Source organism: Scyliorhinus torazame, chromosome 11 (genome assembly GCF_047496885.1).
Source record: "Scyliorhinus torazame isolate Kashiwa2021f chromosome 11, sScyTor2.1, whole genome shotgun sequence".
Taxonomy (NCBI): domain Eukaryota; kingdom Metazoa; phylum Chordata; class Chondrichthyes; order Carcharhiniformes; family Scyliorhinidae; genus Scyliorhinus; species Scyliorhinus torazame.
Window position 1 is genome coordinate 56867254 of NC_092717.1, and position 21893 is coordinate 56889146.

Sequence of the window (21893 nt, forward strand, 5' to 3'; positions counted from 1 at the left end):
GCCCCTCGTCCCCATCCTTGGTTCCAAATCTCCCCAACCCTCCCCTAGCATCCGATCTTGCCAGCAAAACTCTGTCTCCAAACTTACCAGATCACCCCATGTCCCACCTACAATTAGCCATCCTGAATAGTATGGAAAACCTTAATCATGGCCACTAGTTTCAAAGTAGGAAAATACCAACTAGCTGATGGCCCACTTTGGGAATATAGTACTCTGTTCTTCTCGCGATTAGGGCAGTAATTAATGGAGGTGGCTGAGGTCTCTCCAATCAGGATGGCCCGCCACATGAATTGCCAATCAGGCAGTTAAGAGGGCAGCTATTGTAAGGCTCAAGGACCACGATGCAGTAATGCTGCCCCTGAGAGCAGCCTGCCAATCAGAGGCCAGCAGCTGTGCAAAGCGGTGGCTGCTGCCGGCAATGGGCCCAGGATCGCTGAAGGACCCAGGCATAGATGATGGCAGGTTAGCGTTACGGGGGTGGGGAGAGAGATTAGCTGCAAGGGAAACATAGGGCGCGATTCTCCACCCCCACGCCGAAGTGGCCGCACCGTCGTGAACGCCGTCGAAGTTCACGACGGCGCGGAACGGCCCCGGTCGCGACCGATTCAGGCCATCCCACGTTTAAGGTAACCCCCGGTGCAGGATCCCCCCTCGCCCCCCCCACAGGCCGCCCCCCCCCCAGTGTTCACGCACCGCCCACGACTGTAGCGGCCAGGTGTGGACGGCGCCGGGGGGAACCCGCTGTTTTGGCCTGGCCGCTCGGCCCATCCGGGCCTCAGAATCGCGGGGGTGCCGGAGAATCGGCATTTTGGGTATCTCCGGCGATTCTCCGGCCTGCGGCCCGCGAAACTCGACCGGGCCGTTCCCGCCGGTTGGGAGAATCGCGGGAGGGCGTCGGACCGGCGTCCCCGGAAACTCTGGCGCCCCAGGCGATTCTCCCAACCGGCGTGGGAGTGGAGAATCGCGCCCATAGTGTCTCCCCACCCCCCTCCCCCCAGAAGCCCACAAGCAACCCCTGACATGATTTGCATTTCAGGCTTCTCACATGGCGATTCCCCCGCCTGCCACTGGGTGTATGCCAGTGGCGGCAGGAGGAGACCCTTAAGTGGGCATTACATGCACTCTTACGGGCAGAGATGTGAGAAGGATCCCGGAACCTTCTCATCTTAGATTTAATGGGACTAAGGCGGATAGACAGCATGGTCCCTACCGGCTACACTCCCACTCAATTTAATGCTTCCCTGCCACAAACCTGCCTCAGGGGAGAGCATTAAATTTCACTCCTGGTGTGCATAATGTGGATAGAACATCAGTGTGGGAATGAGGCAGGAAACCTCAAATCATTTGAGAAGCAGCAGGGGAGTATCAGGGGAGGGTGACATACCTTATGGGTGGATGCAATTTGAAGGGTCAAATGATCTTCTCAATTTATATTTAACTCTGTACTATATTCGGCAATCTTCAATTTTTAAGAATTGCTCTCTCATTATCTGTAACTCATCTCCAAGCGAGTTGAAGCTGATCATGATTACACCTTGTGCCTCGGGATGCACCACTCAGATCACTGATAGAGGTATTTCTGTGTGACTAATATCAACATTAGCAATTTTGCCTTATGCTCATCTACAGACTAAATAACAGGGAGCTTATCTAGATATTTGAATGTCCCACATATCAGACCAATTTTCACTGCTATTATTAGAATTGTAGTGTTGTTGTACTAAAAGAACAGCAATGGTGACAGTTCATGAACAGCTAGCTGTGCAGGGTGAATAGTTATGGTGTTTGGCATCCTTGTGGACATGTTTTGAATGGAAAATCACCTTTGTATTCTTAGGATGTGGGCATCACTGACGAGGCCAGCAATTGTTCCCCAATCCTAATTACCCTTGAGAAGGTGATAATGTGCTGCCTTCTTGAACCTCTGCAGTCCATATGGTGTCGGTGCATCCATTGAGGGAGTTCAAGGATTTTGACCCAGTGACCGTGAAGGAACAGCGATATATTTCTAAGTCAGTATGATATATGGTTTGCAGAGGCACTTGCATGATAGTGTTCCCATACACCTTCTGCCCTTAACCTTCTAGATGGTAGAGGTGGATAATGGGATATCAATCACGTGGGCTACTTTGTCCTGGATGGTGTTGTGCTTTTTAAGTATTGTTGGAGCTGATTCATCCAGGCAAGGGGAGAGTATTCCATCACACACCATGTGTCTTATAGATGGCTTAGGGAGTCAAGTGATGAGTTATGTGCTGTAGAATTCTCAGCCTCTGACCTAGCCACACTATTTATATGGCTAGTCTAGTTCAGTCTCTGGTCAATGGCAAGCACCCAGAATGTTGTTAGTGGGGGAATTCTGCAAGATAATGCCATTGAATATCAAGGGGAGATGGTTAGATTCTCTATTGTTTGAGTTGGCCATTGTCTGTTACTCGTGTAGCACAGATGCTACTTGCCACTTATTAGCCCAAGCTGATTGCTCAGTATATTGCTGCTGTTGTTGTAACCTCAATTTTGAAAAATGCCCATAAGGTTCATATCCCATTGTGACTCAAGTGGAGGTAAAACCAGATGGATGCTCACCCTGCACAGATAGCTGTTCATTAACCATTACCATTTTTGTCCTTTTAGTGCAAGAACTCTGTGTTTGACCTAAAATTCCTCTTAAGCATAGCCATGTACTTCCCCTCTGTGTATTGCTTAAGTGGTGGGGGGAGTGGGCTCGGGGCGGATGGTGGTGATTGCTTCAAGAAGAGGTAGTGGAGATTGATATCCTGGTAAACATCATTCTTTAGGTCCACTTGAAAGTTCGAAGGATATTCCTTCTTGATGAATGTAGAACATGGTATGTTTTGAGTAAATAAGCTCATTTATCCATTTGGATACTCTAATTTCATCATGTGCTCCATTATATATTTGACTGCAATTATTATGTGTGCATAAGTGAATACATTATGTAAATCATTTGCATGAATTATGTGGAACGTACATGAGTTCAATGCACTTCTCCAATCTGCACTGAGCACTCTCCTGTGCAACAATAATTTCCGCATCTGGGATCACTGATGCAACTTCTGATTATGTGTGAACTTTCTTTTGGCAATTGAGTGAGGCTGATTTATTCCATAGAAAACATTTCCTACAATACTTATTCTTTTTATCTTGTTAGTATTTCAGTGTGCCAATGCATTTTATCTCAAATCATCTTTTTCAAATAACTTTGCATGTAAAGTAAAACTGCTTTCCAGTGATCACATTGTGCCCTTTTTTTCACTTCCAATCATGCTGCCCATCTTCCCCCTGTGAATCTACATAATCTGAGTGGCACCATTTTGAAGAGCCACTATGAAAACAAATGTTTGGAACTTTATTCCTTATTTTTTTACTCAGAAATGTGTTAAGAGCGTGGATTCTAAAATATATGCATTTCAATCACAGGTCACCTAGCCTTAGCTATGGGCAGAGACTATTGGATCTTTTAAGGGAAGTAAACGATTGGAGAAAGGACTCATTCAGGGGGCGGGATTCCCCAACCCCACGCCGAAGTGGCCGCGCCGTCGTGAACGCCGTCGAGGTTCACGATGGCGTGGAACGGCCCCGGTGGCGACTGATTCAGGCCCTGACAATGGGCCAGTATCGGGGCCGCGTCATCCTCCCGCGCGAGGCCTTGTCGCCCGCGTAAAAGCGGCGCCGATTAGATGACGCGGCCGGCGCTGCATAATGGACGTCATCCGCGCATGCGCGGGTTGCCGTCCTGTCCAAACCCGCCCCGCAAGAAGATGGGGGACGGATCTTGCGGGGTGGCGGAAGGAAGGAGGTCCTCCTTCAGAGAGGATGGCCCGATGATCGGTGGGCACCGATCGCGGGCCGCCCCACATTCCAGGTGAAGCCCAGTGCAGGATCCCTCCTTGCCCCCCCCCCCACAGGCCCCCCCCCCCCCCCAGCGTTCACGCACCGCCCACGACTGTAGCGACCAGGTGTGGACGGCGCCAGGGGGAACCCGCCGTTTTGGCCTGGCCGCTCGGCCCATCCGGGCCTCAGAATTGCGGGGGTGCCGGAGAATCGCCATTTTCGGTGTCTCCGGCGATTCTCCGGCCTGCGGCCCGCAAAACTCGACCGGGCCGTTCCCGCCGCTTGGGAGAATTGCGGGAGGGCGTCGGACCGGCGTCCCCGGAAATTTCGCGCACCAGGCGATTCTCCCAACCGGCGTGGGAGTGGAGAATCGCGCCCACGGTGTTCTAACAAATAGGTGTCACTCTCCTAATGAACTGACTAGTATCTCTCTGTGCTGTAAACCTCGATGGGTTTCTGGTGTAGACAGCAGCACAATTCAAAACCAAACAGATGTATCAAATTAATGCTTTGATTTTACTGCAGTGAAACCCTGATTTCATTGGATGTTGCTTCAGTCTGAATAGCACAAATTGGTGCTAAATAGGAAATAATTTATAATAAAAGCAATGCAAAATATTCCACCTTGAAAATAAAGTAGTGACAATAAAGTATGTGTATTTGTATCAAATCATTAAAACAATTGACTAAAACTTTATTTTTCTTTTCTGGAAAACATGTAATCCGTATATTTTTCAAAGAATTTTAATGGCTATCAGTCAAAGAAATATTTCTTGTGAGTGCTTTCATGAAATACACACTATTTATTAGAAACAGAAAACTGCCCAATCATTTTGGAGTGATAATAATGCTTCTCCTGCACTTCTCATGTGTCTGAATCGCATGTCACTGATTAAAGCTCAGGGACCTAGCTGTGGAGTGTAGACTCCTTGCACCTTTGCAGCAGTGAAAAAAACCACCAAGTGTAATCAAAGACCTTTAAACCTTCACAAAAGGACTCTTGTAAAATCAATATTCCCACTGTGGATCTTTGACGAACCAATTTGAATCACCAGACTCTTGTTTCCATACAACGATAGAATTCCTACAGTGCAGAAGGAGGCCATTTGGCCCATTGAATCTGCACCGAACCTCTGAAAGAGCACCCTACCTAGACACACTCCCCCGTAACCCCATCACCCAATCTAATCTACAAATCTTTGGACACTACCGGACAACTTAGCGTGGCCATCCAGCTAACCTGCACATCTTTAGGTCGCATGGTGGCACAATGGTTAGCATTGCTGCTTCACATCTCCAGGAAACCGGGTTCAATTCCAGTAGGTGAGTGTCTGTGCGGAGTTTGCACTTTCTCCCCGTGTCTGCGTGGATTTCCTTTGGGTGCTCCGGTTACCTCCCACAGTCCAAAGGTGTGCAGATTAGGTGGTTTGGACATGCTAAATTGCCCCTTAATGTCCAAAAGGTAGGTGGGGTTACTCGGTTACGGGGATAGGGTGGAGGGGTGGGCCTAACCTTTCCGAGGGCCGGTGCAGAGTCGATGGCCTGAATGGCCTCCTTCTGCACTGTTAATTCTATGATTATTCCTTTTATGAATATTGGAACTACACATGCCTTCTCCCAATCATTGTGGAAGACTCCAGCATTTATAGCTGTAATTTATGTATGAATATTAAGAATAACACATAACTTCCAAGTAAAAATACTAAATTCAATTAATAAAAGGTCCTTTTAGTAGATAGCATGCATTGTATTGCTATATCATTCATAAGGAAATCTGTATACCCAGTTGTGATCTGACTTATCACAGTTAGAACATTTACATTAATCCTAATTCTAACAAACATCTTTAAAACTGGGGATTTGCATTTAAGGTTTTATGATATGGACGTAAATTATTTGCTCTGTGAGAACTCCATCATACCTCAAATACTTTAATTTAGGTGTTTTTTGTTTCGCTTAGCCAGCCAATATGCTCTAAATTTGAAACAGGACACTGCATATTTCTTGAGAAAGCTCCTTCATTTTGATAAATGGGATAAATTGTATATACTGATACTCAGTCATCCAAAATATATGCATCTCAATAAGGGGCCATCTAGTTTCGCTGGTTAACCTTGTGTCATTTTAAATGTTAATATAGGGAGGGTGCCAGTTGGATGAGAAGATAAAAAGCAGAGTCTTTGATTGCTGAACCGTCAAGGTGTTTCACACAATTTGAAATTACACTATACAATATTGCATTCACTGGGGTGGTGTCATAAATAATTATTTTCTCAGATAAGCAGGAAGCTGCTGTTCACACTTTGTCGACTTGAATGGTAGAATTGACAAATAACATAATTGCCTGCCTCGATAAAGAGTTTCTTTATTCTGGAGTGTCAAAGCTTGCCTTTGAAATTGTACAAGAGCTTTTGTTTTTCCTGCTATCTCTAGTTTCCTGCTTGCAAACCTGTTTCCAATTTAAGGCAGGGGAAGGGCTCCATCCAGTTCAGCGTCAATATGACATTTAGCTAAAACTCAGATAAAAGGTTCTGGATGGAATTGCTAAAATTTTGGATTCTTATGCTGTTTCAGAGCAGCTTAAATGTTAGTGAAATAGTGCACTGCTAGTTATTGACTATATTGATTTCCTTCTACAGAATAGTACTCTTGTGCATAACCCTTATCATTAGCTTTAACTTGAATAATATGATTTGACAGCATGACATTTTCCCCTTTCAGAATTGACAGGAGAGCATGGGACAACCCACACAAGCTCCAGTGCAAATTATGGAGTAAATGGATAGCTGTTAAGACTGAAATATACTGTCCCATTCATGTTACACATAAGAAAGCAAGTTTCACTTTGTGGGAGATATTGGCTCTCTAATGGAAGTTGTCTTTTTGTAATGAACTCAAGTCTAAAGTGTAGAAAGTGCCAAATGGCAATAACCATCGTTTTACAAAACACATCTGAACTGTATAAATGTTGCAGTTTAGTAATGTTTTTATTGTGTTATACCTTTTAAAATATATACAAGTACCTGCCCAGTTGATATTTCAAAATCTTATGCTTTCTTTCAGCAACTGCCACCTAAGTTTTCCATCAGCTCTGAACTATCTTTTTTTGTTTATGCACCTTCCTCCCATCTCCACCTCTCTTTCTACACAGTTCCAAGGAAAGAATTTGCATATACTGCCTTGAACAATGTTCAGCAAAAAGAGTCGGCAGCAATCTGACCTCATGTAGTACCAGAGAAATGTATAGTGCAAGAGGTCGTCATTTTGACTTATCACATCTGTGCTGACCCTTTGCTACAGACATTGAAAACTAATTGCAATCTTCCATTTTCTCCATATGGCCCTATACCCTCCTCTGCTTCAAATATTTCGTTAAAAGATGCCTCTATCTCAGCTACTCCTGTGGTTATTCTTCTATTACCTCTGAATGATCATTTTAAATTGATGACTCCATGTTGCTAATATGCAAACCAGAGGAGATGGTCTTTCCCAACTCACTTTTTAGAATGGGCGCAATAGTGTTTGATTGATAATGGATGAAAATTTTGTTCGCATTTTTGACCAGTCTTAAGAACAAAGAAAAATACAGCACAGGAACAGGCCCTTCGGCCCTCCAAGCCTGTGCCGATCGCAATGTTCTAACCAAAAACAAAACCTTCTGCCCTTACTAGGTCCGTATCCCTCTATTTCCTCCATATTTATATACCCATCCAGATGCCTCTTAAAGTTGCTAATGTGTCTGCTTCCACCACACCCTCTGGCAGCGCATTCCAGGAACTCGCCACTCTCTGTGTGAAAAACTTACTCCGCACATCTCCCTTTAACTTTCCCCTTCTCACCTTGAACCTGTGTCCCATTGTAATTGACACTTCCACCCTTGGAAAAAGCCTCTGACTATCCACCCTGTCTACGCCTCTCATAATGTTGTAGACCTCTATCAGGTCTCCCCTCGGCCTCCATCTTTCCAGTGAAAACATTCCTAGTTTATTCAACCTCTCCTCATAGCCAACACCCTTGAGACCAGGCAACATCCTGGTGAACCTTCTTTGCACTCTCTCCAAAGCTTCCACGTCCTTCTGATAATGTGATGACCAGAACTGCACTCAATACTCCAAATGCGGCCAAACTAAGGTTTTATATAGTTGTACCATGATTTCCTAACTCTTATACTCAATGCCCTGGCTGATGAATGCAAGCATGCCATATTTCTTCTTAATCACCTTAGCCACCTGTGTTGACGCTGGGAACTGTGGACCAGCACACCCAAATCCCTCTGTATGTTAATGTTCCTAAGGGTTCTGCAATTTACAGTATAATTCATACCTAGATATGATCCTCCAAAATACATCACCTCGCATTTGTCCGATTAAACTTCTTCTGTCATTTCTGTGCCCAAGTCTCCAATCCATCTATATCCTGTTGTATCCTCTGTCAATCCTCGGCGCTATCAGCAACTCCGCCAATCTTTGTGTCATCCGCAAAGTTACTAATCAGACCACCCACATTTCCCTCCAGATCATTTATATATACTACAAACCACAGAGGTCCCAGCACTAATCCCTGCGGAACATCACTAGCTACAGATCTCCATTTTGAAAAACACCCTTCCACTGCTACTCTGTCTTCTATAAGTAAGCTAGTTCTGTATCTATCTAGCCATGTGATTTTAGATTTTGAACTGCCATGTGGGACCTTGTCAAATGTCTTACTAAAGTCCATATAAACTACATCCACAGCCCTTGTTTCATCAATTTTCTTTGTCACCTCTTCAAACAAATTCAATCAAGTTGGTGAGACATGACCTTCCCCGTACAAAACCATGCTGCCTGTCACTAGCTAGTCCATTTTTCTCCAAATGTGCATATATCCTGTCCCTCAGTATCTTTTCCAAAAGCTTCCCCACCACTGATGTCAGGCTCACCAGCCTATAATTTGCTAGATTATCGCTGCTTCCTTTCTTAAACAAGGGAATAACATTGGCTATTCTACAGTCCTCTGGAACCTCGCCTGTGGTCAAAGAGGATGTGAAGGTATCAGTTAAGGCCCCAGCTATATCTCCCCTTGCCTTCCGCATTAACCTTGGATAGATCCCATCCAGCCCCAAGGACTTGTCTACCTTAATGCAATTTAGGACACTCAACACTTCCTCCTTTGATATATTGACATTCTCAAGATCGTTCACACACCTATCTCTGACCTCAACATCCATCATGTCCTTCTCCCTCGTTAATACTGATTCAAAGTACTCATTAAGGATTTCACCCACTTCTTGTGGTTCCATGCAAAACTTCCCTCCGTTGTCGTTGAGTGGGCCTACTCTTTCTCTTGCTACCCTATTGCTCCTAATATATGCACAAAAAGCCTTGGGATTCTCCTAGACCATGTTTGCTAAAGTAATTTCATGGCCCCTTTTAGCCCTCCTAATTCCACGTTTACGTTCCTTCCTACTTTCACTGTACTCCTCAAGGGCTTTGTCAGCTTTTAGAAGCTTAGACGTATCATGTGCTTCCTTTTTCCTTTTGACTACGCTTACAATTTTCCTTGTCATCCATGGTTCACGAATCCTGCCATTTCTATCCTTCATTTTTGCAGGGACATGCCTGTCCTGCGCTTCAATCAACTGGCCTTTAAAGGTCTCCCACATGTTGATTGGGAATCCCTTACAGCCAGGGGATTTGCCTTCAAATAGCTACTCCTAATCCACATTTCCCAGATCCTGTATAATTTGGATGTAAATGGCCCTTGCCCAAAAGCACCCTCACCCGCGGGCCATTCTTGTCTTTATCCATGACTATTCAAAATCTTATGGAATTCTGGTCGCTAAGACCAAAATGTTCCCCCACTGAAACATCAATCACCTGGCCTGGCTCATTCCCCAATAACAAGTCTAGTACACCCCCCCCCCCCTCCCCCCCCACCCCCGGTCAACATACTGTATCAAAAAGCCCGCCTGGACACATCTAACAAATTGCTCTCCATCCAAGCTCCTGGCTATAAGGAATTCCCAATCAACATGGGGGAAGTTAAAGTCACCCATCACAACTCCCCTATTTTTTTCACACTTTTTCAGTGTCTGACTACACAATTGCTCCTCAGTCTCCAGCGGGCTGTTGAGAGTCGAAAGTACACTCCCAACATTGTGATTTCATCCTTTTTATTCCTGAGCTCCAGCCATAATGCCTCACCACAAGATTCCTCCAATGAGTCCTCCCTCAACACAGCTGCGATCTGCTCCCTAATCAGCAATGCAACTCACGCACCACTTTTGTTTCCCCTTCTGTCCCATCTAACACAATGATATCCCGGAATGTTAAGCTGCCAGTCCTGTCCCTCGTTTAAACATGTCTCTGTAATTGCAATTACATCACAGTTCCATGCAGTAATCCAGGCTCTCAGTTCATCTGTCTTACCTGTTATACTTCTTGCATTGAAGCAAACGCACTCCAGACCTACAGTCCTGCTGAGCCCTGCAGCTTCCCTCTGCCTGTTCTTATTCTGCGCTGTGTTTCTCTCAGTCTCACTTTTTTCCCCAGTCTCTACACTTACTGGCCTGCCGTTCCGGTTCCCACTCCCCCACCACACTAGTTTAAACCCTCCTGAACAGCACCAGTAATCCTCCCGCCCAGGTTTTTGGTGCCCCTCCCGTTCAGATGCAACCTGTTCTTCATGTACAGGTCCCACCTTCCCCAGAAGATATCCCAGTGATCCATATAACTAAAGTCCTCCTCCTACACCAGCTGTTTAGCCACGTGTTCAACTGTACTATCTCCCTGTTCCAAGCCTCATTAGCACATGGCACGGGGTGTAATCCCGAGATTACTACCCTAGAGGTCCTGCTTTTTAGCTCCCGACCTAAGCACCTGAATTGCCTTTGCAGGACCTCTTCCCTCTTCCTGCCTATGTCGTTAGTACCAATGTGGACAATGACATCTGTCTGTTTACCCTCCTGTTTCAGCATGCCCTGTAGCCGTTCAGAGACATCCAGGACCCTGGCACCAGGGAGGCAACACACTATCCTGGAGTCCCATTTGCGACCACAGAAACACCTGTATGTGCCCCTGACTATCGAGTCTCCTACTACTATCACCCACTTGGACTTAGCCCAACCCTGCTCTACAGCAGAACCAGGTGTGGTAGCACAGGCCTGGCTGCTGCTGGTATCTTCCTCTGTGAGGCTAACCACCCCCCCCAACAGTATCCAGAATGGTATACCTGTTTGACAGGAGAATAGTCACAGGAGGCTCCTGCCTTACCTGCATGGCAGTCACCTGTCTGAACCTGTGGTGTGACCACCTGTCTGAAGCTAGTGTCATCACACTCTCTGCCTCCTGTATGCTCCACAATGAGGAGATGCTATTGGTCACACGTCCTGCAGACGTAGACACCAGGGACACTAGAAAGCTCTCTGATCTCCCACATCTGGCAGGAGGAACATACCACTGCCCTAACTGCCATTTCTGCCCTTGTACACTTGAGAAAGATATAAGAATAAGAATCTTACCTTGCTTGTCCTCCTGACAGTGCCTTTTTCTTTTGGTTAGAGGAGGAGGAACGGAGGGAAACACTAATGTAGTGCTTCGGGCTTAATCGCTCCTTGACACTAGTTTTTCGGCTACAGTCGAGGTGACTGAGTTAATGTCTCCAAGAATCCTCTTCCGCAGCCTCTACTGGATGATCTTGGTTATCCATTTTCATTTTTACTTTATCCCGAAACTTAAATCAGAGGAAAATCAGACAAACCTATTCATTTCCGATTGGAATGCCAATTTTTAAATGGCTAGATGCTCCAAATGTAAATCCCATTTTACAGCAAATATTTGAAACAAAATAATTTTATGAGCGGTTTTGGTGATCGAAATAATAAGCCTGTGTGTTGTCCTGTAAATTTCCTGCGTGCTGCAGGAGATTCCCAGATTGCCATGTTTGCTTTCATTAATTTGTCAGGTGTTCCTTCATATAACTTTTATTTAGAAAACATTGCTTGAATTTTTTAATTTTCCTGATCTAGATTGGTAACCTTGTTTCATTGGAGCCACATGGCACGCCGTTCGTTTGTTGTGATGTGCTTGGAACATTGGGGAGATGTTTCTTGCTCAAGAAATATCAGCTGGCAAAAAGGAATTTTACAGCTTATTACGCGGCCAATTTCCATTGATTTTTATAAGCTTGCCTTGTAACCAATAATAAGGTTATCTCTTTTTCTGTGCCCTTCAGTCAGGAGCCAAAGGTAAACTGGTGAGAAGTCTTGCCGTTTGTGAAGAATCTAATCTGCCTCTTCCAACAGAACTCACTCCAGAGGATCAGGTATGGCTTCAATGATGCTGCAGCAAATTCAGTTTTCCTTCTTAGGTATATAGTTCATAGAGCTCCGTGTTGTTGGTTTATATCAATTTCTCTCCTCGCCCGATAGTCATGTTTTTCTATATTTGTTGCTTTCATAATTTTCAAATGTTTTTTTCTTTCTCTTCTTCAATTCTTCAATTACAATCCGGTTTTAAAAAAGGAATACTGATCTCAGTTATCCCGAGCCTCACATTTTCTCTTTGTATCCGGTCCGGGGTCAGCTCCTATCATTGAAAGTTGACAAAAGGCTGCAGAGTCCATAGCATTCATAGAACTCCTACAGTGCAGAAGGGGGCAAATCAGGCTGACCCTCTGAAATTGCACTCTGCCTAGGCCCACTCCCCGCCCTGACCCTGTAACCCCACCTAACTTGCATGGCTTTGGACACTAAGGAGCAATTTGGGCATGGCCAATCCACCTAACCCTTTTAACATCGGCAATATTGCAACACATAAGAAATCTGGTTACGGTGGGAGAGAGAGATCAAGGGAAAAGAGGCAATTATATCTGCAGCTTTTGTGACTTTCAAATTGACTGCAGAACATGTAAAATTAAGGAACGTTTTCCCAGTAAGCCCAAAAGCAGACTGAAGATTAAACCTTGGGAAGATTGAGAAGTGCAGCCTTTTTGTCATGTGCTGTGGAAGAGAGGAATGATGGCACAGATAGGGATACTTGGCACAATTACATTTTGTAGTACCATTTTTATATGTAACTCAAGGGGTCAATGGCAATCTCATACAGATGTATAGAGTAAGGTTGCTGGTTCTTGGAGGAGGTGGAATGAGAGGCAGAGGAGGGTGCAAAATCACAAATAGATACAGCATACTAATTCTCCGGAGTAGCCCCTCACCCCGTTCATTTTTTAAATGGTGTCGGGAATACATGCTGGCAAGCTGACTAAACAAGATGGCTCCGTAGGTAAGCATGCAAGTGAGGCAATTAACAGCTACTTAAAAGGCTGAAACAATTTTTGTTCTCAGGCACGGAGACTGGGGAAGGGTCATGACCATATCCCCAAATACGGGACAGTAGCCCAGTGGGGGGAGCCAATCATGGAACTGCTTGCATTTAGTTTTAGTGAATTAATTAGACATAGCACACTGAGGGGCTGGAAACGTTGTAGATTCCCTCAGGCTGCGTGCCGGACATGAGACGTACATAATACATACCGCGTGTATTGCATTGTGTTGGGCACTTCAGAGTGCTCTATGGAGAAAGGTTGAATATTAGTGCACTCTCCAAAGTACCACAGAAACATTACAGTACAGAAAGAGGCCATTCAGCCCATCGTGTCTGCATCTATGAAAAAAGAGAAAAAGGAAACTAGCCACTCATTTCAATCCCACTTTCAAGCACCTGTTCCATCGCCTTGCAGGTTACAGCATTTTAGATACAGATCCAGGTACCTTTTCAACGGGTTGAGCATTCCAGCCTCAGCCACCAACTTAGGCAGTGAATTCCGGATGCCCACCACTCTCTGGGTGAAAAAGGTTTTCCTCATGTCCCCTTTAATCCTTCTACGAATCACCTTAAATCTATGCCCCCTGTTAACTGACCCCTCAGCTAGGACAGCCTTTCCTGTCGACCTTGTCTAGGCTCCTCATAGCTGTGCGCATGTTAATTAAGTCACCCATTTACCTCCTCTGTTCTAAGAAAAACATCCTTAGCCTATCCAATATCGCCTCATAGCTTCAATTTTCCAGCCCTGGCAACATGCTTGTTGCCAGGGCTGTGCTCTCTCCAGAGCAATTATGTCCTTCCTGTAATGTGGTGACTAGAACGGTACACAAAGCTCCAGCTGTGGCCTAACCAACATTTTACAGTTTCATCATTACCCTCCCTGTTTTTATATTCAACACCTAAGCATTCCATCTGTTTTCTTAACCACCTTGTCGATCTGTCCTACCTTCAAGTATGTTTGGACATGCACTCTCACATTTCCTCAACCCCTCTCAATGTCTTCCTGTTTATTGAGTTGCCCCTCACTCTGTTTGCCCTCCCCAAATGCATCATCTCACACATTTCGAGATTGAATTCCATTTGCCACTTCTCTGCTCACTCCACCAAACCATTGATATTCTGGAAACAACAGCTATCCTCTTACTATCAACTGCATGGCCACTTTTTGTGTTGCCGGCAGATTCCCCAATCATGCCACTTAAGTCTAAATCATTAATACATACAACACACAGCAAGGGCCCCAACACTGAGTTCTGTGGAACACCACTAGAAACTGTATCCCATTTGCAAAAACATCCATCGACCATTAGTCTTTGTTTCCTGTCACTGAGTCAATTTTGGATCCAACCTGTGACCTTCCCCTGTATCAGATGGGATCTCACTTTCATGACCAGTCTGTCATGCGGGACCTTGTCAAATGCCTTACTGGATTCCAGGTAGACAACATCCACTGCATTAACCTCATCAATCCTACATTTTAATTCCTCAAAAAATTTGATTAAGTTAGTAAGATACAATCTTCCCCTAACAAAACCATTCTGACTATCCCTGATCAATCCGTGCCTTTCTAAGTGACATTTAACCTGTCTTTCAGAATTGTTTCCAATAATTTGGCCACCACCAAAGTCAGATTGAGCGACCTATAATTTTCTGGCCCATCCTTTGCACCCTTTTTTAAATAATGGTACAACATTCGCAAACCATCAATCCTCTGGTACCTCACCTGTATCTAGTGAGGATTGGAAAATGATCCTCAGAGCATCGCTATTTCCTCCCTGGCTTTCTTCAACAGCCTGGGATATAATCCATCTGACCCTGGTGACTTATCCATCTTCAAGGATGTAAGTCTCTCGGGGCAGCACGGTGGCGCAGTGGTTAGCACTGCTGTCTCACGGCACCGAGGTCCCAGGTTCGATCCCGGTTCTGGGGCACTGTCCGTGTGGAGTTTGCACATTCTCCCCGTGTTTGTGTGGGTTTCACCCCCACAACCCAAAGATGTGCAGGTTAGGTGGATTGGTCACGATAAATTGCCCTTTAATTGGAATAAATGAATTGGGCACTCTAAATATATTAAAAAATGGATGTAAGTCTCTCCAGTACTACATTTTTCACTATGCTTATTATTTCTAATATATCATATTTGTCCTCTTTATCTGAATGTCTGAATTATCCTTCTCCTTAGTAAAGACAGAAACAAAGTACTTGTTCTATAATGATCATTTTGAAATGTTTTGGAATGTTCTTTTAGTTGTTTTATGAATAAAACCTATTTTGGGAGGAAAACAATCTCTGAATTAAAGGAGAATGGTCCAGAGAGTTGATCAGGCAAAGGCAGAGAAAGGCCAATATATGTTCCAAGATACATTTAGGTAGATCTATAGGCACGTTAGCAGGTGGTGGAAGTGTTTAGTGACCCAGTAGGGACATAGTAAGGAGCCCAGCTGTGACCTAGCTTCTGACGATAAGGGAGGACAAACATGGAGATGGAGCTGCCCTACTCAAATATGGGAAGGAGGAGCAGCCACTTGCACAAGAAGTGCAGGCCAGTGTCGCTGAGGCATGTGGAGGTGTAAACCACTGCGCCTCTCCCACCCTAATTGGGTATCCAACAATCTCCCTGCCGACCAATTGGCCTGCTTGTTTAAAATCATGCCGACGCAATGCAGGCTCGGGGCCCAGAAATGCACCTGATATTGGAGTTCTGACCCCGGATCCAAAATTCGCCCATTGTATGTGTGCCAACATCCTTCTTAATACAAGCAATTTAAAGGCCAAATACTTGGTTGAAAATGGCAATGTATTAATTTGAAAGGTACTGGGACGTATTGAAGGCAATTTTTATCTCAAGTATTTGGCTTGATGAATCTTATCATTCTTTCAATCATCCTTCTCATATTTTTTTCTGTCACTTCAATTATTATAGCGACAAGAGCTTGTGTCAATATTTCATTTCCATCATTTATTGTCAAGTTGGTGAGCAGCTGCATTTGAGATCAATGTGGTTTGATTCAAAAACAGGTACCAATAATTAGCATGGCATGCATGCTAAAATCTATGTTCATCTCACTGAAACGTACAAGATTCTGAAGGGGTTTGAGAGGGTGAATGCTGAGAGATTGTTTCAGCTGGTCAGGGAACCTATAACGTGGTGGCACAGTCTCTGGATAAGGGTCCAATCATTTAGGACTGAGATGAGGAGACATTTCTTCATTCAACGGGTTGTGAATCTTTGGAATTCGCTACCCCAGAGGGTTATGGATGCTCCATCATTGAATACATGTAAGGCTAGGATAGATGGACTTTTTGTGTCTCAGGGAATCAAGGGATATGGGGAACAGGCAGGGAAGTGGAGTTTAAGCCCAAGATGAGGCATGATCATAATGAATGGCGAAACAGGCTTTACAGACCATATGACCTATATTGGCTCTTGTTTTGTCTGTTCTTGTATACATGAGAAATAAAGTTCAATGTCAGCTCTTCTCCATACCCCTCCCTCCACTGCAAATGCAGCAAACTCCCCTGGATGATTGAATGATGTGGAGTTCTTCCTAATTAGCCTTGAGGTTAGGAATGCTTTCCTCTTTTCTCATATAAGAAGGCAAATACATTTTGAAAATGGCCTCAAACAGCAGCTGTCCCCAGCCCAGGATCAATCTTTATTATTCTGCCATCCAAATTGTCCATGCATGGAATATGTTGGTGTTGGCACTGCTGCCTCACGGCACCGGGGACCCGGGCTCAATTCTGGCCTTGGGTGACTGTGTGGAGTTTGAACGTTCTCCCCGCATCTGCGTTTGTTTCCTCCGGGTGCTCCGGTTTCCTCCCACAGTCCAAAGATGTGCAGCTTAGGTGGATTGGACGTGCTAAATTGCCCCTTAGTGTCGAAAGATTAGGTGGGGTTATAGGGTTACGGGGACAGGGTGTGGAGTGAGCCTCAGTGGGGTGCTCTTTCAGAGTGTTGGTGCAGGCCTGATAGGCCAAATGGCCTCCTTCTGCACTGTAGGGACTCTATGATGTTAAAAAAAATTTTTTTTAGAGTACCCAATTCATTTTTTCCAATTAAGCGGCAATTTTGCATGGCTAATCCAACTACCCTACACATCTTTGGGTTGTTGGGGCGAAACCTACGCAAACTCGGGGAGAATGTACAAACTCCACACGGCCAATGACCCAGAGCCGGGATCAAACCTGGGACCTCGGCGCTGTGAGGCAGCAGTGCTAATCTATGATTCTATGATAATTGGTAATTCGCCATGCTCATAAATTCAGAAATTGTTTGTGCTGATAACGTCTTGGAACGTCACACCATTAGTTTTTCTTTAATTAATCTTTTTTTCTCATAAATTTAGAGTACCCAATTCATTTTTCCCAATTAAGGGGCAATTTTAGCATGGCCAGTCCACCGCCTGCACATCTTTTGGGCTGTGGGGGCGAAACCCACACAAACACGGTGAGAATGTGCAAACTCCACACGGACAGTGACCCAGAGCCAGGATCGAACCTGGGACCTCGGCGCCGTGAGGCTGCAGGGATAACCCACGGCGCCACCGTGCTGCCCTTTTCTTTAATTAATTTACAGGAAATGGGCATCACTGGCTAGGCCAGGATTTATTACCCATCCCTAATTTCCCTTGAGAAGGTAGTAGTGAGCTGTCTTCTTCAACCGCTGCAGGCTTTGTGGTGTTGGTACACCCAAGGTGCTGTTAAGGAGGGAGTTCCAGGATTTTGACCCAGTGATAGTGAAAGAATGGCAATATATTTCCAAGTTAGAATAGTGAGTGAATTGGGGGGGATCTTCCAGGTGGCGGCATTGCCATGTGCCTGCTGCCCTTGTTCTTGTAGATGGTGGCGTTGTGGGTTTGGAAGGTGCTGCTGAAGAAGCCATGGTAAATTCCTGCAGTGTATTTTGCAGATGGCACACACTGCTGCTACTGTTTATTGATGGTGGCGTGTGTGAATGTTTATGGATGGGGTGCCAATCAAATGGGTTGCATTGATCTGGATGGTGTCGAGACTCTTGAGTTCTGTTGGAGCTACACTCATCCAGGAAAATGGAGAATATTCCAATGTTGTTATGGGGGACTTTAACTTTCCAAATATTGACTGGAAACACTATAGTTCGAGTAGTTTAGATGGGTCCGTTTTTGTCCAATGTGTGCAGGAGGGTCTCCTGACACAGTATGTAGATAGGCCAACAAGATGCGAGGCCACATTGGATTTGGTACTGGGTAATGAACCAGGACAGATGTTAGATTTGGAGGTAAGTGAGCACTTTGGTGACAGTGACCACAATTCTGTTATGTTTACTTTAGCGATGGAAAGGGATAGGTATATACCGCAGTGCAAGAGTTATAGCTGGGGGAAAGGCAATTATGATGCGATGAGGCAAGACTTAGGATGCATAGGATGGGTAAGGAAACTGCAGGGGATGGGCACAATTGAAATGTGGAGCTTGTTCAAGGAACAGCTACTGCGTGTCCTTGATAAGTATGTACTTGTCAGGCAGGGAGGAAGTGGTCGAGCGAGGGAACCGTGGTTTACTAATGTAGTTGAATCATTTGTCAAGAGGAAGAAGGAGGCCTATGTAAAGATGAGATGTGAAGGTTCAGTTAGGGCGCTCAAGAGTTACAAGTTAGCTAGGAAGGACCTAAAGAGAGAGCTAAGAAGAGCCAGGAGGGGACATGAGAATTCTTGACAGGTAGAATCAAGGGTAACCCTAAAGCTTTCTATAGGTATGTCAGGAATAAAAGAATGACTAGGGTAAGAGTAGGACCAGTCAAGGACAGTAGTGGGAAGTTGTGCGTGGAGTCCGAGGAGATAGGAGGGGTGCTAAATGAATATTTTTCATCAGTATTCACACAGGAAAAAGACAATGTTGTCGAGGAGAATACTGAGACACAGGCTACTAGAAAGGCTTGAGGTTCATAAGGAGGAGGTGTTAGCAATTCTGGAATGTGTGAAAATAGATAAGTCCCCTGGGCTGGATGGGATTTATCCTAGGATTTTCTGGGAAGCTAGGGAGGAGATTGCTGAGCCTTTGGCTTTGATCTTTATGTCGTCATTGTCTACAGGAATAGTGCCAGAAGACTGGAGGATAGCAAATGCTGTCCCCTTGTTCAAGAAGGGGAGTAGAGACAACCCCAGTAACTATAGACCAGTGAGCCTTATTTCTGTTGTGGGCAAAGTCTTGGAAAGATTTATAAGTGATAGGATTTATAATCTTCTGGAAAGGAATAATTTGATTAGAGATAGTCAACACGGTTGTGTGAAGGGTAGGTCGTGCCTCACAAACCTTATTGAGTTCTTTGAGAAGGTGACCAAACAGGTGGACGAGGGTAAAGCAGTTGATGTGGTGTATATGGATTTCAATAAAGCGTTTGACAAGGTTCCCCACGGTAGGCTACTGCAGAAAATACGGAGGCATGGGATTCAGGGTGATTTAGCAGTTTGGATCAGAAATTGGCTAGCTGTAAGAAGACAAAGGGTGGTGGTTGATGGGAAATGTTCAGCCTGGAGTTCAGTTACTAATGGTGTACCACAAGGATCTGTTTTGGGGCCACTGCTGTTTGTCATTTTTATAAATGACCTGGAGGAGGGCGTAGAAGGATGGGTGAGTAAATTTGCAGATGACACTAAAGTCGGTGGAGTTGTGGACAGTGCGGAAGGATGTTGCAGGTTGCAGAGGGACATAGATAAGCTGCACAGCTGTGCTGAGAGATGGCAAATGGAGTTTAATGCAGAAAAGTGTGAGGTGATTAATTTTGGAAGGAGTAACAGGAATACCGAGTACTGGGCTAATGGTAAGATTCTTGGTAGTGTGGATGAGCAGAGAGATCTCGGTGTCCATGTACAGAGATCCCTGAAAGTTGCCACCCAGGTTGAGAGGGTTGTTCAGAAGGCGTACGGTGTGTTAGCTTTTATTGGTAGAGGGATTGAGTTTCGGAGGTCATGTTGCAGCTGTACAAAACGCTCGTGCGGCCGCATTTGGAGTATTGCATGCAGTCTGGTCGCCGCATTATCGGAAGGATGTGGAAACATTGGAAAGGGTGCAGAGGAGATTTACCAGGATGTTGCCTGGTGGTATGGAGGGAAGATGTTATGAGGAAAGACTGAGGGACTTAAAGCTGTTTTCATTAGAGAGAAGAAGGTTAAGAGGTGGCTTAATTGAGGCATATAAGATGATCAGAAGATTAGATAGGGTGGACAGTGAGAGCCTTTTTCCTCGGATGGTGATGTCTAGCACGAGGGGACATAGCTTTAAATTGAGGGAAGATAGATATAGGACAGATGTCAGAGGGTTCTTTACTCAGAGAGTAGTAAGGGCATGGAATGCCCTGCCTGCAACAGTCGTGGACTCGCCAACACTAAGGGCATTTAAATGGTCATTGGATAAACATATGGATGATAAGGGAATAGTGTAGATGGGCTTTAGGTTGGTTTCACAGGTCGGCGCAACATCGAGGGCCGAAGGGCCTGTACTGCACTGTAATGTTCAATGTTCTATTACAATCCTGACTTGTGCCTTGTAGATGGCGGACAGGTATGTTACTCACTGCAGAACTCTGACCTGCGCTTGTAGACTCTATATTTATATGCCTATAGCCCGGTTCAGTTTCTGGTCAATGGTAATCCTCAGGATGTTGATAGTGGGGGATTCAGCAATGGTAATGACAGTGACTGCCAAGGGGCGATGGTTCGATTCTCTCTTGTTGGAAATGGTCATTGTCTGGCACTTGTACGGCACAAATGTTACTTGCCACTTGTCAGGATGTTGTCCTGGATATTGTCCAGGTATTGCTGCATTTGAGTATGGGCTGCTTCATTGCCTGAGAAGTTGCTAATGGTGCTGAACATTGTGCAATCATCAGCAAACATCCCCAATTCTGACCTCATGATGGAAGGGAGATCATCGATGAAGCAGCTGAAGATGGTTGGACAGAGGGCACTACCATGATTAACTCCTGCAGTGATGTCCTGGAACTGAATAGGCTGACCTCCAGTCACGACAACCATCTACCTTTCTGCCACGTGTGACTCCAGCAACTGGAGCGTTTTCCTCCACATTTCCATTCACTCCAGTTTTGCTGGGGCACCTTGATGCCAAACTCAGTCAAATGCTGCCTTGATGTCAAGGGAAGTCATTCTCACCTCACCTCTAGAATTCAGCTCTTTTGTTCATGTTTGAACCAAGGAGGTCTGTTGCTCAATAATCCTGGCAGAACCCAAACTGAGCATCAGTGAGCAGGTTATTGCTAAACAAGTCTTGTTTGATAGCTGTTGGTGACCGTCTGCATCGCTTTATTGAGAATTGAGAGTGGACCGATGGGGCGTTAATTGGCTGGGTTGGATTTATCTGGTTTTTGTGTACAGGACGTACCTGGGTCGATTGCCGGGTCGATGTCAGTGTTGTAGCTGTACTGGAACAGCTTGACTTGGGGCACAGCAATTCTAGAGCACAAACCTTCAGTACAATTGACAGAATATTGTCAGGGCCAAAAACCTTTATGGTGTCCAGTGTCATCAGCCATGTCTTAATATCATGTGGAGTTAATTGAATTGGCCAAAGACTGGCATCTTTGATGCTTGTGACCATACAATTCCATAAAACCATAGAATTGATACAGTGCAGAAGTAGGCCATTCAGGCCATCAGGTCTGTACCGATCCTGTGAAAGAAAATCCAAACTCGACCTACTCCCCCGTCCTATTCCCATAATTCCATAACCCCACAAAA

The 21893-nt window shown here is 45.1% G+C and overlaps 1 protein-coding gene across 13 annotated transcripts in view; it reads left to right on the plus strand.

Annotated features, from left to right (window-relative positions):
• LOC140385293 (cAMP-regulated phosphoprotein 21-like) overlaps nt 1-21893 on the plus strand; it is a 646047-nt gene that overhangs the window by 333656 nt on the left and 290498 nt on the right. For 12 of the 13 annotated variants that reach the window (XM_072467301.1, XM_072467302.1, XM_072467307.1 and 9 more), the window contains one exon: nt 12070-12159. In XM_072467301.1, the coding sequence (XP_072323402.1) occupies nt 12070-12159 (90 nt within the window). Of the gene's footprint in view, nt 1-12067; nt 12160-21893 lie in introns of those variants that run through there. The other variant, XM_072467312.1, reaches the window with a different exon arrangement.